This window comes from Platichthys flesus, chromosome 9, assembly GCF_949316205.1.
Source record: "Platichthys flesus chromosome 9, fPlaFle2.1, whole genome shotgun sequence".
In the NCBI taxonomy this organism is placed as follows: Eukaryota; Metazoa; Chordata; class Actinopteri; order Pleuronectiformes; family Pleuronectidae; genus Platichthys; species Platichthys flesus.
In genome coordinates, this window is record NC_084953.1 from 938,667 (window position 1) to 957,345 (window position 18,679).

General features: G+C 44.2%; 1 protein-coding gene across 7 annotated transcripts in view; it reads left to right on the forward strand.

Moving 5' to 3' along the window:
• Positions 1–18,679, forward strand: part of mast2 (microtubule associated serine/threonine kinase 2) — a 102,372-nt gene that overhangs the window by 57,054 nt on the left and 26,639 nt on the right. For 4 of the 7 annotated variants that reach the window (XM_062395770.1, XM_062395768.1, XM_062395769.1 and 1 more), the window contains 3 exons: positions 1,361–1,392; positions 13,650–13,741; positions 18,446–18,521. In XM_062395770.1, coding sequence (XP_062251754.1) covers positions 1,361–1,392; positions 13,650–13,741; positions 18,446–18,521 — 200 coding nt within the window. Of the gene's footprint in view, positions 1–1,360; positions 1,393–4,422; positions 4,617–5,902; positions 6,366–13,649; positions 13,742–18,445; positions 18,522–18,679 lie in introns of those variants that run through there. The other 3 variants (XM_062395766.1, XM_062395767.1, XM_062395771.1) reach the window with 2 other exon arrangements.

An 18,679-nucleotide genomic window follows, 5' to 3' on the forward strand; every position in this document is an offset into this window, starting at 1 on the left:
GTTTTAAGAGCCTGTTGATTTGTCTTCTCATTGGATGAACTGCACAGTCAGTTTATTATTTTGACTTTAGATTTTTTTTTACTTTCAATAGACTTTATTATCTATCTTATAGAATCTGTAAAGATTTACCCCCAGGAACAAAAATAGCTCTTAATAGTTTCTTGAGGAGTTTAGACGAATAAACAGGAAACATTTTGATAGATCTCCTCATAGTGTACACACACACACACACACACACACACAAACACCACTAACACACTATCTGTTCGATCAGATAAAATCATGTTTGGAAGCAGAGTCTTAAAGTTTGTTTATTCACATCTAACTACATGAACCTTTTATAATCCATCATATGAGACCAAGTCGCTGGATTCTGAAAGTGTCTTTACTGTCGGTTCAACTGCACACAAACACAACTCTGTGACACATTACACAGCTACAGTGAGGTGTGTGGGTGTGTGTTTTCGTGTGTGGGTCCTCTCTGATGGACACTGATGAAGGTGTTAACGATGTTTTTCAAAGTAAAACCAGCTGTTGACCTACTTTGGGATCCTGGCAACAGAAGGTTTCAACATCCACCTACCTTACACACACACACACACACACACACACACACACACACACACACACACACACACTGATTAGTACTATTGGCCAGATGGGGCTCTCCAGACAGGTTGTAATGTCAATGATTTGTTTACCTGTCAGAGTCGGTTGGGGGGGTCACAGATATGAAGCCTGTGGTTATAACATTTTAGAATTTCATAATAAAAGTAGCTTTAATTTCCCTGAAACGTTGATCCACATGTTTAATGTGAAAGTGTTGGTTTCTCCTCATTAGTCTTCAGCTGTTAATCAATGAGTCTGTGAGTCACTGAGCTCATGATGCTCACAGTGACTCTCCACTGCCCCTCTGTGGCGGCTTGTAGGAGGTGCAGCTTGGGGCACAAAGGAACATCATGTTTTCAGACAGGATCTTTGTCTGATGACTGTTTGAATCCAGACGCTGTGTGTTCACGTCCCTCAGACTCACGCTCAGGTTCCTGGGCTTGTTGCAGCTCAACGTGTGGAGATGAGACTCACACTGAGGATCTGTGGAGGTCGTGAAATTAATTAAATGAATGTCACGAGTGCTGTGCTCGTTTAAAACGTGCTCATTACTTTATTAACTGTTCATCTTTTTACTCAGTCCACAAACTGCTCATTAATACTACTAATATTAGAGCTGGATCAGAAGACACTGTGAACTGACACCTCTCTGAGACTCTCACTGGCACCTGAACATTACAACATTCCACTCAATAAGAAATCTTAATAACATGTGATTATAATGTATGTTTTTCTGTGTTGTCTCTTCCAGAAGGAGCTGAGTCTTCCCAGGAGAGGCAGCTTGTAAGTACCGCCCTCTCTCTGCTTCCTGTTCTGTTTGAACCTGGAACGTTTTAAAGGTGACCTGCAATGAACCGAACAGAGACACACAATCAGGTTGAATACAAGAGGTGGAAGCTCCTGTTGTGTGAGTCTTTGTGTGGTGTGCAGGTTATAGCAAGCGGTTAAGTGTGCGTATGTGTTTGTGCGTGTGTGTTTGTGGGTGTGTGTGCGTGTTCTGTCTCTGCTGTGAATGTGACGTCAGGTAAAAAGCTTCCAGTAAAAGGTTAAAGGACAAAGTTCATAGGCCACTGGGTTATTCTGTGTGTGTTTGTGTGCGTCTGTGTGTCTGTGTGTATCAGAACAGCTGAGCATCCCACTGTTGACGGACCCAGGTCTATTTTTAGCGGCCTGTTCTGCTCCCGGCTGCTGATTTATTGTCTGGCTCTGAGCGTTCAGGATGTTTGGACACAGACGTGTCGGTGCTGCAGGTCCGAGCGTTTGGTGAAAGTCTGGATTCGGTGATCGTGGTGTCGTCACCGTGTTTCCCTGAGGGGGCCCTGTAGCACCCCCGCAGCGGAGGTCACATGAGGTGCAGGGCGCTGCCCCAGCAGACAGACACACACACCACAGGTTTCAGATATCAGACAGTTTCATTTCACCTCAACAACGTGTCTTGGAGCAGAAACCGTCTGGATCAAATCAAATATCCTCCTGGTTTTGATCAAATCCAGATTTACAGTTTCTAACTTGAACCGAATGACAATAAAAATATAAAAATAGACGACATGACATGCCTAAAGATGTAGCTCAAACATCTGGATGTGGTGAGTGGCTGCAGTAGAGATCACAAACTCCTCCTCCATGTTAGCACACGGGACAAATTACAACTTTAAATAAACATTTTAAAACAATCAGCAGTTTTTTTATTGCTTCTCTGAAGTTTGTTGTTTGTTCTTCAGAATCTGAAATCGCTGGAGAACCACAGACATAAAAATAGAAAATAAAAATAAAAAATAAAAAATAAAAGTATGAATTTGAGGCTGTGTAGCTGCAAACGGCCAATAAAAACTTTCATATCTCCCAAATCTCCTGTTTGATGACACAGCTGCATCACAGGCCAGGGTGTGTGTATGTGTGTGTGTGTACTTACGTGCATATAAATGTGTGTTTGTATTCATGCCCTTATGGCTCCGCTCAGAAGCAACGAGTTCTCTTCTGAGTCGACTGCAGTCGGTGGCGTCTGGTTTTCTGATGAGCGCTGACCCAGCTCCTTTTAACACACACAACTCTGACACACTGTGTGTTTGTGAGTGTGTGTGTGATCGTGTGATTGATTGATTGATTGATTGATTGATTGATTGATTGATTGTCAATTTTCAGACAGAGAGTTGCTCTATCCCTGTTTTCGTGTCTTCCTTTGCTCTTTAACCTTGTCTGTTGCTCACACGCTAAAACACAGGCACGCACCCATGTGCACACACAAACACACACACACAAACACACTCACACACACACACACACACAGATCCAGATTGATGCCTAATGACATCTCGTGTGTTGTGGCTGCTCCTGCGTCACTCCAGTAATAACTCCAAATTAACTTTGTCTGGTTGTGTGTCGTTGTGGTTGTGTGTGTGTGTGTGTGTGTGTGTGTGTGTGTGTGTTTGTGTCACAGAGCATTGTGTGTGATCTTGGACATTGGTTATGAATTAGCGATCAGGCATGTGAGTTGTATTTAGCCCGTCGGGGTCAGCGGTGGTCCCCGGTGTTCTGGGAAGAGGACAACAGAGCGAGGACAGCTGCACGTCCTACTCTGTCTCGTAACATGAAGACAATCATGTCCCGTGTCCCACAGAGGCTGAGGGCTTTTATCTTTATGGTTTTAATGTTCCATCAACGCTCGAACATTTCAAAGGAATAAAATCTGGACGAGGAGTAAACTGTTTATCACGTTTATTTTTAGCTTCAGCGTCAGGTCTCATGTTTCCTGCTGCAGCCGGATCTCAAGCAGGAGGATTCACGGCCCTCTTACAGGAATAAAAAACTACTTAAAATGAAAAAAAATAAAGTGTTTTAAAAATATGAGGTGAATAAAATGATAAAAAAGTTATTGAAATAGTAATTTTGAAAGTTAAAAAAAAGTAATTTTATGTCAAATTTTTTAAAACAAGAAAGGACAAAAGAATGTGCAAATAGATTAAACACAATTTTAAGTTATCGAGGTAAGTTCTTGATAAAAAATTAATAAAAAGCTTGAACTAAATAAATAAAATCAAAATCTATAAAATGCATAAACAGAAAGATGAGAAGAAAGTTTAATCGAACTTTGAAATCCACTTTTCTTTTGATTTGAATTAAAGCTGATATGAAGATTTACAATCAAACAACAGCTACTCTATGACTTTGTAAGAACCCTAATGAGAGACAACACAGAGAGAATCTTTATATACACTGAAGTGGCTGAAGGAGAGAAGCCCCCCCACTGCTCCTCCCTCTCTGTGACGACCCTCTGAGCTGCTGGAGGATCAGTCCCTCGTCCACAGCGTCCACAGCCCACTCCCACCAGCTGAAGGGGATTAACTGACCCACTGAACCCAGGGACGGCTGCCTGCTCCTGGGCACATGCAGACGGGAGCGTCCCTCTGGTCGATGTGAGACGAGTGTGAAGGGAAACTTCCTGAGACAGATCTGAACTCCACGTCCTCTCAGGTTTCAGCTTCGGACTCTGAAGGATTTTACGTTTTTGTTTTTGAACCTTTGGATTATTCCAAGAAAGACGAACTGAGGAGGAGGGAAACCCAAGAGAGAGGAGGAGAAACTCTGCTCACAGACTAGTGTGTGTGTGTGTGTGTTTGTTTGTGTGTGTGTGTGTGTTTGTTTGTGTGTGTGTGTCTGTTTGTTTGTGTGTGTGTTTTGAGGCAGTGTGTTAGTTGTGACTCAGCAAGTGGTTGCTCGCTGGGGAAGGAACACTCTACCCCAGATACCTCACATTACTGAGTGTGTGTGTGGAGACACACACACACACACACACACACGCTCTGGTCATTCCTGTATATTTAAAAGTGTTGCCAGTGGAGGCCTGAGCTCAGCGTTGTGGTGGGGGGGGGGAGCTGCTCCAGCATGTGTGTGACGGACACCCGATGCAGAGTGTTGGATTATTAAAGATTACAGCTGAGCCTTTTGTCCCGGGACACGATGATGAAGAGGAGGAAGGAGCGAGCAGGAGCCCCACACCTCCGCCTCCAGTAAGAGACTGTGTGTGTTTGTGTGAGACGCAGTAGTTCAGATTCATATCTAGACAGACAGTTGTGTATTTTGTCTTTCTACAGTATCTACACATGACTGATCCTATAACAACAACTTCAAACATCCTGAATTACACAAACAAAGAAGAAGAGAAAGTGCAGCTTTGCTCTTCTGGCTGCTGCCCCCTGCTGGTGGTTTCACAGAGAGTCAGTGAGTTGAGGGTTTGAGGGTGGAGACGATGACTGAGAGCAGAGACAACAGAAACATCATATGTTCACTTCCTCTGACACAGGAAGTAGATAAGTTACGTCTCAGGCAGGTTCAGCTGAACTTTGCTCTAATGACTCTAATCTGTCTCACTCCTCTTTAATCATCCACACTTTGTTAACTGGGACGATCTCAACATGATTCCATCGTTATTAATCACTCAAAAGTGATTCAATCTTCAAAAACATTTAATAGTCTTCATATCTTCATGAAAATGGCTAAAAACAATACTGACTTATAATATAATTATTGTGTTTCCTTCTTATCAGTCGATATTAAACGGCTCTTCAGATAGCTGGTTGAAATCAGTTTGGTTCAGTATTTGGTGAGGGAGCTAAATGGCCCGGATGTCCCTGGAAACACTTCACATACTGAACATGTAGCTCTCGTCCTCCCAGCAGGGGGGCTCACCTGTTCTGTCCCACCCAGCGGGGGGGGGGGGGGGAGAGACACCACCACCCACACCCTGTAGGTCTGTGCCAGCTGAACGCTGCAGAGGCAGATCTCCATTAGATCTTTGTCTGAGCTCCCACTTTGATTCTTATCCACGTGAGTTTAGTCGTTGAGTTGTTTTTGTTGGACTCCGATCCCTCAGTGTCCATACGACTGATTGGTTGAGCTCTGAGAAGCTGCTCCACTATGTCCCCTCCTGGTGATTGATGGCGCCCGGCGGCCCCCCCGCTGTGACATCAGGCCGGCAGACAGTGAGGATCAGCAGGTTGAGTCTGGCACCGAGAGCTGGAGCTTCAGTCCAACAGTGAAATGAACCATCACAGAACTGAAGCCTGTTGAAGATCAGTGAGGTCCAGGTCACTCAGGCAGGAAAGGTCAAATCCTCCTAATGAGAGCTGGAGTAACTTTTAAATGTAAATCTGTAACATGTGAACTCTGTGTTTCGAAAGCTCCAAATAACTAAATGAAAAAAACATCCCAATGTTATTATCTTCTGTTTCAGGTTTGATAATTCAAACATATTCATTAGGGGATATTATTTAACTTAAACTGTTAAACACATGCATGAAAACACAAATGTGTGATTTTAATATTATTTTAACACTTATTATATTGTATATGTTGTTCTTCTGCCCTGAGTCTGAGAAGAAAAACACTGGAGGAAAGTTTAACAACAGCTTTAATTTAAATAGAGTCGAGCACTGCACAAACACACACACACACACACACACACACACACACACACACACACACACATCCCTCGACCCTCGCCCTTTGCTCTTCATCCTTTCTTCCTCTCCCTCCTCTTCTTCCTCTTTTGGCAGAATCTGGTCGCCGGCTCAGCTGCGTTGCCACGGCAGCAGCAGCCTCCTCCAGCACCTGCTGTCCCCCCCCCCCTTTCATCCCTCTGCCGCTCAGGCGCCCGTCATCTTCCTCTCTCCCTCCTCTTCCTCCTCTCCCTCCCTCTGCTCCTCTGACGGCCCTCTGTCAGCCCCTGTTCACCAGCGAGGAAACCCCTTCCTCTGGAGGTAAGGCTCTGGCTGTGTGACCCCCGCCCCCCCCTCACCACTGATAACAAACCTGTCTGCTTGTGTGTTGTTGTGTGTTGTTGTGTGTTTGCCTCCATTAGCCACTTTCCTGACCCTCTGTGTTCCAGTGTTTGTGTGAAGTATTGTGTAAACATTCCTCATGTGGATGAAGCAGCAAACAAAAAGAAAAGACACAACTGACCTGTGCCGGCTGCTTTGAAGGAGGACATGAGTTTTTTTTTCAACTCGTTCCCTTTGCAAAGGAAACCATTTCCCTTAGAGCTCATTTATGTTGAGTGTTAGATTAACACACAGGAAGTGACCCTCTGTCCGGTCTCTGGGTTTGTTGTGCGTCTTCTGAAAGCTCTGGGTACTGATGAAGCAAACACAAAGAAGCAGTGCCACCAGAAAACAAGATGATCAATTACCTTTGTAATTTACTTTAATTTGACCAGAACTAAATTCAGAGCCTGACTCATCTGGTCGAGCTGTGAGTGAAGATCCTGAAAGATTCCTGTGAAATGTTAAATCATGAATCGGACTCCAAACATAAAGAGCCAGCAGCCGGGGGGGTGGTGAGGAAATCACTGATACGATTCAGGACGGAGACAAACATCTGGTGATAAACATCTGTAAACTGATCAGAGAGAGAGAGAGAGACAGAGAGCAGGAACGAGCATCAGAGAGAGAGAGAGGGAGGGAGGAGGGAGACACTGCTGAGCGGAGAGAGAGGATCAGAGGGAGAGAGAGAGCGAGAGAGAGAGGGAGGGTTCATACACACACACACAAACAGACACACACTCTGATGTGACAGCCGTAGAGCCGGGCAGCCGGCGTCTGTTTGTAGAGCGTCACAGCGATGGTCGAGTGTTAGCGTGAGCGTTAGCGTGAGCGTTAGCATGTCTGACTCCTTCTGGACGGTGCTCTCCAATTTCTCACTTCCTGAGAGAAACATGCTGCGTCGCTCCAAGAGGTAAAGACTCCTCCTCCTTCTCTCACTCCTTCATCATCCCTCCGCTCACCTGCCTTCATCTGCACTTCCTCCTGTCTTTACTTCTTTCTTTCACTGCGACACATTTTCCTTCCTCTTTTCTCCTCCTCTTCCTCCTTCCTGCATGTTGTTGATGCTCAGCAGGAATTTCTCATGAAGGTCATTGAACTCGATATGTCTTTTGATGGATAAACAGGTCACTGTGCGTGTCTGTGTGTGTCTGATTGTGTGCGCATGTGTGTGTAGCTGTCATGTGCATCACTGCTGGTATGTGTGCAGTGTGTGTTCTTCATCAGATTTCATCAGTGTGCGTATCATCTGCGTCTTTGTGATGCAAGTGAAGCTTTAAAGGGAAAATCTGACGTCTGAGCAGATTTCACCGTTTGTTATCATTTCTGTGTCTCTCTCTCCTGCTGTTCCCTCAGTTGACCTCTCCTCCTCATCTCCTCTTCCTCGACTCCTCTTCTCCTTTTCCTCCTCTCATCCTCTCATCTTTCGCTCCTCTTCTTCCCCTCTTCCTCCCCTCATCCTCTCCTCTTCCTCCTTTTCCTCTTCTCATCCTCCCCTCTCCTCCTCCTCTCCTCTTCCTCACCTCCTCCTTTTTTCTTCCTGCCCTCATCCTCTCCTCATCCTCTCCTCTTCCTCCTCTCATCCTCCCCTCTTCCTCTCCTCTCCTCTTCCTCTCCTCATCCTCTCCTCTTCCTCCTCTCATCCTCCCCTCTTCCTCTCCTCTGCCTCTCCTCTTCTTCTCCTCTTCCTCCCCTCTCTCTCCAGTCAGAAGTGGTTTCTCCTCCATGAAAGGGAGGAAGAGGCAGATCTGTACTTCTCACTTTGAAGCAGCAATTTTCTTCCTCCTCCCTTTAATAACAGTAGCTGCCACACACACACACACACTTACACACACACACACACACACTCCTGTGCTCCGTGCCATCGCCCCCTGTTGTGTGTGATTGTCTCTGCAGTGTTTTTAAAAGGGGCTTGTGAAGTGAGACAGGATTGTCGCCTGCGTAGCAACAGGCTCGGACACTTTGTGTTTGGATGAAATCTGCAGCTGGTGTGGATCCGGAGTCGACACTCGACCGATTCATCGCTCGCACACAAACACTCTGAAGAGTCGAGTCTTTAGTTTCAACACAACATAACAACACAGATAAATCCTTCATCGCCTGATGATCCTTTTCTGAATCAAGAAATGTCACACAGAGTTTTAAGATTCGATCTTTAAAGCTCTTCTTGTGCAAAGTATATATATTTTAATATATTGTGTGTTTTGTTATTGTTGTGTCCTCCATTTTGTAAAAGACAAGGTCACAGCATCACATGCACGGACCTTTATTTAGATGAAGACACAATGTTACTGTCTGATGGACAAGAGTTTGATTTGATTGATAGAAAATGATTCAATTCATTTACACAAAGTCACTACACAACTTAATGCCTAACGCCATATTAAACCTAACTCTAACCCTGAAACCAACTCTTAACATTCAAACAGGCCTTTGAAATGGTCCTCACAGATACATAAGTACAAGTACACACACATTCACACACACTGTTGTCACATTGATTTCCTGTCCAGACTTTAACCTGCAGACCAACATTATTGAATGGACTTTAGGAAATGAGTTTAGCTGTAGATCTTATCCACCTAAGCTCACCTGCTATCCGATGTGTGTGAGTGTGTGTGTGTTCGAGTGTGTGTGTTTGTGTATGTTTCATTGTGTTTAGCTGAACGCCCACACATCTGTTTGCTCATCTGTCTTTATCTCTGCTGTCGGCTTCGTGTCAGTCGACTTCTTTCTCTTATGAGAGTTACGATCTCTAACTGTGTACACAGTTTTTCATATTAGAGTTAAACACGAGTAAATCCACACGTTCACAAAGTGAAAGGCACCAGAGCTGCAGTTCAACAACAGGATGACACACTGTTTCTCCAGGTTCCTGCACCTTAACATGACAGTGTCACTGTGTTAACTCTTAATACTGCACAACACACGTCACACAACACACAACACACATCACACAACACACATCACACCACAGCTCTGTGATGAGGCTCAAGTCTCTGTAACTGTAAGAAACTGACACAAACGATATAGCTCATAGCAGCAGGTCCCTGGTTTGAATCCCAACCGGCCGACCAGTCCCACCATCCTTCACTGCAGCTACCAAAATAAAGGCATGGGAAAGCCCCGATTCTAATAATGATTATTATCAATAATTATGATAACAAGAAAGGCACATGAAGCTGTTTTTATTTAAACGTAACTTTTAAAACATTACACAAAAAATAAGAGTCATCACAATGTGATTTCAGTAACAGTCTCTTGACTATATTATAATTATTATTATATTAAAATTGTTCAACATTAAGGGATACGTGTTAAAGCTGGAGTCGGGACAGGTTTAGCTTAGCTTAGCATTAAGAGTGGAAACGGGGGGAAGCAGCTAGCGTGGCTCCGTCCGAGTCATTAGTTCACACATCTCAGCTGCGTCCTGATTCTGGAGTCTGAGGACGATTCCTGTCCTGCTCTCCTGTTGCGTCATTTGAGCGGCTGAACTCACTGCTCAGCCATCCAGATAGCTAGCTTCTCATCTTCATCATCAGTGCACAATGAATCCTCCTCCTCCTCCTCCTCCTCCTGTTGGATCCTTTGCTGCTCAGGAACAGGAAGGAAATTACATTTCTTCAAAAACGGCTTCTGTTAGTGAAAGAAATGAAACTGAGCAGAACTGTTCTCTGATCTTTCACCTGACTGCTGCTTTGATGGTGGCAAGAGGCTTTACACACCTCACACACACACACATACACACACACACACACACACACAGTTATTTTGCCTTCAGTCATTTCTGGACCCAAGTGCCTGCAGGAGAAAGTTCCCCCAGAGAATCTGAGTCCTTGTACGTCTTCTGTCTCCAAACCGACTCTGAGTCTTTCAGGAGCTCATAGATCCTGGACACTGGTTTTATCTGGTCGCTCCTGTCGCTCTGCTGCTGCTCTAGTTTCACTGCAGCTCTGTCACGTCCTGTTTTCCCTCTGCAGACGTTTGACAGTTGTGTTTGACGCTGTGTGTTTGCCTCAGATGTAAAATGCATATTCATGAGACGTCCATGAGGTTTTGTTCATCAGCTGCTGTTGAGAGATTAACCTGAACAAACTAAACCATCAGCTCAGTGGGAAGGATTCTTCTTATTATAATAAAGTACAGCATTACCCCTCACTATGCTTTATTTACAGCATTAGAGCAGCTGAGCAGATTTCTACTTAACATCCCATTCACGCTCCTGCTCCTCAGAGGAAGAACCCTTTAACATCTGGTCCTGCAGCGTCTGTGACATTTACTGCTCCTCTGAGGATGAACCCTTTTGCTCTGAATGAGCCACTGACCTTTCCTCCAAAGCAGAACAAATAGTGTGTCTGTCGCTACCCGTAGAGAAACACACCTGCAGACACACACTCACACTTCTGTGTTTCTGTCTCTTCACAGTTTAATATTCCCATAATGCAGCTCTTCATGCGTTTGTGTATGTGTGTGTGTGCAAAATTTTTACGAGTTCAAACAAAGTGCACAATTCCATCACACTTCCCTGGAAAATTGAGAAAAGCGTAAATGGCACTAGAATGTGTGTGTCTGTAAATGTGTGTGTGTCTGTCTGTGTGTGCGTAACTTGAATAAATTTCATGAGCACACATCACTTCATATCCCACATGGCAGCTCATCCTTCACACAGATGTGTGTGTGTGTGTGTGTGTGTTGACCACATGCTGCGCTCAAACTGCTGATGCTGCACATCTCAACAGATGGCAGCAGACACACACACAGCATGTCATATCTACATGCACTAATTATTCATCAAATGGGTTTGAAACAAGCTGCCAGTAAATCAAACATAATCTCTAACAGGTTTAATGTTCTTTCCTCTGAGCTTCTGAAGCAACTCTCTGGTCTCAAGGTGACACCTGGTTCCTCACAGAGAGGAACCAGCACAGAACATAATCTGAAAATCAACCAACGAGATGAAAGACGCAGCACTGATCATTTTACCGTCGCAAATCGTGTCTTTAGTCACTGATCCAGGATCCAGACGGATTCAGCCTCTCGGAAAAACTTAATTACAGGCAGCATATGTGATGAGCTAATTAACACACAACCACACACACAGACACACACACACACACACACACACCTGCCAGCGCTGCCAGGACCTATCAGAAATTTCAAACCCTCAAAATCTAAAGTCAGGAAATATGTTTTATAGAAAAAGACATTGGCTTATATCTCTGCAGTTTCCTGTCTGTACAACAGAAGATGATATTTAATAATGTTCGTTCTGAGAGCTCGACTGATTTCATCTGATGATACGATCCTTTCACAGACATATTAAATCTGCGTGGATCTTTCTTGATATTAAAACTCTATTTATTTATAAATATTTAAAAACATATTATGATTAAAATGTTAAATACAAAACCTCTAACATTTCTTTCTCATCGGGAGACAACAGAGCTGCCTGCAGATTATAGAGCGGTGTCCTCATCAGCACAGAGACGAGGACGATCAGTGGTGCGTTAAACTGTGAACAGGACAGGACCCACAATGGATCCCTGAGGAACTCCATTAAAGATAACGATGGCATCTTTCTCAACTCGCACCAAATTTCACCGGGTGTGTTATTGTCAGACGTGTTACTTTAGAAACACTTCATCGCTGTGAAGCCGGAGCCTCATCACGGCGCCGGTCCCAGCTGTAATTTCCACAGAGTGTAACGAGCCTCGCCCCCCCCCCCCGTCACGCTCACGCTCGATTCAGAGCGACTGACAAACAGGAGAAACGCTGGGAGCTCGACTTGTCTCCTCATTTCCTCCTCTCTTCTGTCTTAAAGCAGATTGTTCTTTTCCCTGCAAGCTTCTTTTGTGCAGCAGCGTGTACACACACACACTCACACTCACACACACAACACTCACAGACAACACAGTCATCTCAGCTCAGTGGGGATCTGAACTCAAACCATTTCACTGCAGGATCCACCTCGTGAAGTCTCTTCCACCATTAGAGAAGCAGCCTGAATTGACAGGATTGATAAAAACATCAAACTATCCTGGAGAAACCAGGAAACTCAGAGAGAACAAACCTGCATCGAGGCAAACGCCCTGTCCACCAGGGGAAAGACTTTTATTTTATAAATTTCCTGCATCAGTCCATTTGACCTTGAGTCACGCTCCCCCCCCGCATCCCGTTCAGCACATTTGACGGCATTGGTTCATTAATCGGTGATAAGCATTAATCCTGCAAAAAAAAAGAAAACCTGCTGAGGAAAAGATAATCTCTTTAGTGGTGTTGATAAAGATTCTTTGAGTTTCCAAAGCGGATTGAAATCATTTAGTTGAGTTAACATATTAATGCATATTCATGTTTTGAAGATCTGGCAGTTTTTTAAAGGTGTTGTCTCCACTTGAAGATCTGTAGCCGTGTCCCAGTCAGGACGTGTCCTCATAGACATGAGACGGTCTGGAGGCCCCGCCCTTACTGCTGTCGCCTAGCCACAGAGCTAGTTCTACTGCCCCTTGGTTTTTTAGCTTGTGTACTATTACCTGTTCAGTGTATTTGTGTGGTACATTGTGATTCTTCAAATTACCAAAGCACAATCTGTATTAGGTGAGAAGCAGGCGGTGTTTAAATGCAGCCTCAGAGGGATTCAACCTTGTGACTCAGTGAAGGTCGAGTCAGGGTTGAGTCAAGGTCGTCCATTACAAACTGATGGAGACAAACAATTTCAGCATATTTAGTTGTTTCATGACATTAGAGCAAATACACACGTTTGTACTAAACCTTAACAGAATCGTGTTCTGGTGACTGAAGGGGAAACCAGAGTCAATGCTGTTTGTCGGTCTGTGTTTGTGACAGTTGTGTGTTGCATGATGGCAGCTGTGATTTTGTCCATTGTCTTTGTGTTTCATCGCTGTCGTCTGGTGTGAAGGACCCTACGTGCAGCCCCGCTCTCGCCTGAGTGAAACTCTAACATCTGTGCGATCATGTGTTGGACAGTGAGTGGACACCTGCTTGTGTGTACACGGAGCTGTGTGTAACTAATGACTGACTTCCACGTGCCTGACAGGGTGTGAGGTGAATGTGTGTCTGAGTAACGACTCTGGGAAACTGTCAATCTCTCTGGTTCATTGCAGAGCTCCTTTAAACTCCATCTTTTACAGGTGGTTGTAATGTGGACTTTTAATCTGAAATCCTCACTGAGGACAAATCACTTAACGTTCTGGTTTCTGTCCTCAGCTGCCGGACGAGCAACAGGAAGAGCCTGATTGTGACGTCCAGCACCTCCCCCACCCTCCCCCGACCGCACTCACCTCTGCATGGACACACAGGTAACACACACTTACACTCCTGACTGTTGACCCCTCCAAATCATAACATGTGTTTTATAAAGGGCTGAACTATATTTATTAATTTAGATTTATGTTGCCTTTTAAGAACTGAATGGGGACAAATTTCCTTTTCTTTTTAAAGAGTGTGTGTGTGAGTGACCTAACACTCGTGTGTGAGGTGTGTTACCAGGAGTCGTGTTGTTTACTATCACAGCTCAATTATCACCTCAGACTTCAGCTCAGGCAGATATTTGATGGTCTGGATTAAATCAGAACCTGCTTGTGTCCAACGATGAGACGTAAAGATCGATTTCCTGCCTCTTTCCTGGAAACCTCGTTCACTCATCTCTGATCTGTTCACCTTGAAGAGGCAAAGGAAACGTGCACTGACAGGAATCCTGCTGCACACGCCTGACGGCATGTAGAACTGTAGAGAGTACCACCAGCATCCCCACTCCCCCGGCTACTCCTCAAATATAAAGAGGAACAACAGGGACGTTGATCGATGGAGACTGAAGGAAAGTGAGTGAGAGTTGAAATAAAGATTGGAAGGACATGATCAAAATGGATTTGACGGAGGAGAGAAAGACGGAGATTCAATCTGTCTCTGTAGAGAGAGGGACAGAGGGAGGGAGGGAGAGAGAGAGAGAGAGACTCATTAAATTGAGTGTTTGTGCACGTCCATGCTCAGTTGACAGTCGCACACATTTCATTTCCTGCTGAGGAAGTAATAGAAGTTGGAAAACTGTCACACACACACACAAACACACACACTTTGTTTTGTCGTTAAGGCTTTTTATCCAGTTCAGATGATTAGAAGTAGAACTTTTATCAATCTATCAAATTTGAATTGTAGATCCTCCTTTGATCCATTTACACCTGAACTTGGGTTTAAACACTATACAGCCAACTGTCAATCAAAGTCAATGTTCTGTGCATTTATCGTCTTCACAACAAAATCACTAAGTGCTTTGCAAAAGAAATAAAAACCAGACGAAACAATCAATCTGAGACATGAGGAAATAAAATAATAAAACAGTCAGTTCAGATAAAAGCCATAAGAAGTTTACGACGACATTTAAAGGAAGTTGAACATCATCTCTAATAATAGAATTTGAGAGGCAGATGAATCGTGGTGGAGTCAGGAAGTCAGAACATGTTAAGAACTCACATTGTCACAAACACAAAAACATCAGTGAGAGGCTCTTTTCAGACCTGAGCGGAAGTCTGGAACTTCTCCTGCAGCCTCCCAGTAAAACATCTGGAAGCTTCCCAGTGAGTGGACGTGTTGATGAGGACACAAAGATCTCAGGATGAAGAAGAGGAGCCGTACACGTAGAAGACGAAGACGTCCACTTGGAAACACGAGGAGATTCCAGAGCTTTTTGGGATGAGGGCCAACGCCATGTCCGGCCCCCTGCTGCTCTACAGGCTCCGCCCCTGCTGCTCTACAGGCTCCGCCCCTCGACTGGATGTTCCCACATGTTCCCGTTTGAATGAGTCGGACCCGACAACCTGGTGCATCTGCACAAACACCAACTACACAACATGTCCAGGCAACATTTTCATGAAAACAGCTTGAGTGACTGTTCAGAACCTGATGAACTTGAGGGACACATGATTTTGTAGAAATCAATAATCCGTACTGTTGATGGTTGCAGATGGAGAAAGATTGAGTTCAGGTTGGTGGTGTTGTTCTGGTCACACTGGTCCAGAAGCTGTTGTCCTCGTCGTCTCCGTCTCCGTCCTCCAGACTGCTGTGGCTGCTGCGTCTCCATGTTAACACAGTCTTCAGTCGTCTTCTGTCTCTCTCTGCAGAGGAAGCTAATACAACTAATTAAATATCATTAATTAATGTCACTGCTTCTCAGTTTTCATTTTCTCTCTTGTTGCTTCAGGATAAATACATCATCTCTTCCTTCGTGTTTAGTTGTTTTGAATTGAATCTTAAATCCAGTTTCAGCTGTGAGATCTCATGGTGGGCAGGTCCTGATTAATATGCCCCACTGGAGACCAGTAAACCTTCTCCTCATTCCACGGACCTGTTTTATTCCTAGGTGATTGCTTCTATTTCCCTCTTCTGTCTCTCAGTCTATCGCTCCGGCCCCTCATCATGGTTTCAATCGTTCAATTTACTGCTCATCACGAGGAGATTCTTCACAGTCTAATATCCTGAGGGGCTGATGAGAAGCAATCTTCTCCAGAAATGACTTTTATTAAATGTTCACATTCTGCATAAATTCCTTGTCTCCACTCGTGTTGCCGCTTCTGCCGTCTCTTCTTCTTCTTCTTGTTCTTTCCCTCTCCACAACACTATAATATAAACTAGGGGGAATTAATCGATAATAAATCGACGATCGATTAATTGATCATTAAGAATTTCGTCGATGACATTATTTTCTATCTATAAAACTACTATTGCATGTGTGAGTTGCCCTGAACGCAGCACAGTGAGGATGTTGGCAGCTGGAGGAAGCAGCCTGGGTGAGGGCTTCTGGGAGTGAGGCGTGAGGGCGTGAGGGCGTGACCACAACCTCACTCCCGAGGGGTCGAGAACCGTCAAATCCAGCTAGCTCTCAGTGGCTAGCTGCTAGCTCTTAGTGCGGCTTAAGAGTACAGCAGCACACATTTTCAAGTGTAACCAGTGAACTGATCCCGTTTAACTGCCACAAGAGTTGTTCATCTTGTAATAAAGATCTCAATGAGGAAACACACTGTGATTTTTCTATTTTCACTGCATTTTAATGTAAAAATATTAATGATTAATCGAAAATCGATCGTTAATTCTCCCGACCATCGATTAAGACAATTTAAATTCGAATGTCCATCCCTAATATAAACCTTCTTCTCCTCCTCTTTCCTCCTGAGAGTTTCTGCACCTCCTCCTCTTTTCTCTTGAGAGGTTCTACACCTCCTCCTCCTCCTCCTCCTGTTCTTTCACTCTGAACTTTCCCCGTGGTGGTTGTTGGGTGAAGGTCAGTGTGAGATCGACAGCTCTTTGTGCTCGGACTTCTGATGAATTCTGTCAAACTCGTCTTAACGAGGGACAGAGAGAAAGAATCAAGCTTCTCTCTTGTTCACTCTCTTGTCAACACTCACAGGAAAATGTTGACGTTTTCTTTTCCTCTTCTTCCTCCTGTCTTTCCGCCCCTTCTCCAATTATAGCAGTATTTTGTTATGCCAGCCACTCGCTCCCTGGAGAGTCAGCGAGCGAGACTGAAGAGGCACAAAGCAGATTTCATATTTGCATGTTTCTCATGCCAGAGTCTCTCTCTAGCTAAAGTAGGTCAGTGTCACTGCAGTTTGCTGCAGAGCAGTGAGACAGCTTCAGTACCTGTAGTGATGAGACCGGTTCAATGAGCTGTAAGTTCCTCTCACATTCATTATTCCAGAAGTACAGTCCACCACACATGGAAACTATTATGCAAATGTTTTATCAGATGTGAAAGTCACGACCAACTTCTCTGATAACAATTGCAGAATCTTCCACAGACATGAGTGTCTGCGTTTATGTTTTATAAATTTGGTTGTTTTTATTTCTGCGTTGGTAAAACCAAGTGTATCATTCCTTTAGTTTTTTATTTAACACAATATCTACAGAACGCCAAAAGAGAATTTCTTCAGACTCACCGATGAACTGATTTGAATTTGGAGGTCAAATCTCAAGGTCGTGGTTTCCTCACAAAATAGGTTTTGCACCTTAAACATATCTCAAGTAGTGTGAGGCATTTCCCCCCCCCAGATAATCATAGAAACAGAACTCACACACACACACACACACACACACTTGTGACCATGTGTGACGCTGCAGTCAGACCAGTGTGTCCTGATCCATCCACACAGGAACAAGATCGTTCACAGAACAACTCGGAGAAGCCCGACGGCCACTAACAAGCGTGTGTTTGACTAAAGACACGCGTGTTCACTGGAGCGTGTGCGTGTGGACGTGTTCTGTCACAGAGACCGAGAATTCAGGTTTTAATATTTGAGCTGCAGCTCTGTCCAGACCCCCGCTGAGCAAAATACATTATTGATGTGGAAATGTCCGACCACTTAATCTCTCCTCCTGTTTCGAAAGGCTGCCAGCCGCTCGTCTCCTATTTGTCTCTGTGTGTGTGTCTGTGTGTGTGTGTGGTGAATTATTAGTTACACTCTGACACTCGGCTGTGTATCTTAGGCTGCCCTTGAATATTCAGATCCATTACTGCCTGAACATGTGGACGTGTCAGTTATGAACTGATCTCAGGTTTATTCAGAGGAGGCTCCTCCACTCTCTGAAGTGTCTCTTCTACAGCACATCACATGTTTTATTATGTGCTCATCTGAATAACTCCATGTTTCTGTCTCTGATTAATATCCCAGGGTTTTCCTTCCACCACACAGATGTATCTGCTAGAATCAGGTTCACTGGACAAAGAAGCTTCAGGAGAAAAAACTTTTAAATCATAGAACAAATCGATGTTGATGAAATATAACGACGTTCACAGATGATGCGTTCAGGGACCTTCAAAAGGTTTAAAACCTGTGAAACCAAAGAGTTGTTCATGATGTTGTAATTGACTTGATCTCATTGTCTGTGTTGTTCCTCTAACACAAAGCCTTGTGAGTAGTTACAGTATTAGATCATGTTGAATATATCATCGTATCAGCTGCGAACAGACTTAAATGAATAAATGAAATAAATCCTTCTGTATCTTCTTCCAGGAACCAGCCCACTGGACAGTCCTCGAAACTTCTCCCCCAACACAGCAGCACACTTCTCCTTCATCCCTGCACGCAGGTGAGACACACAAACACATACACATACACAAACACAACAATGTGGAAAAAAATGAAGGTTGGGATGATAGAGTCCACCATGTTTCTACAGTCGCCCAGACAATAAAATGACTGTCTCTAGAGACAACCTTTTATTTCTTTTTTTTCCCAGAGGTTCTT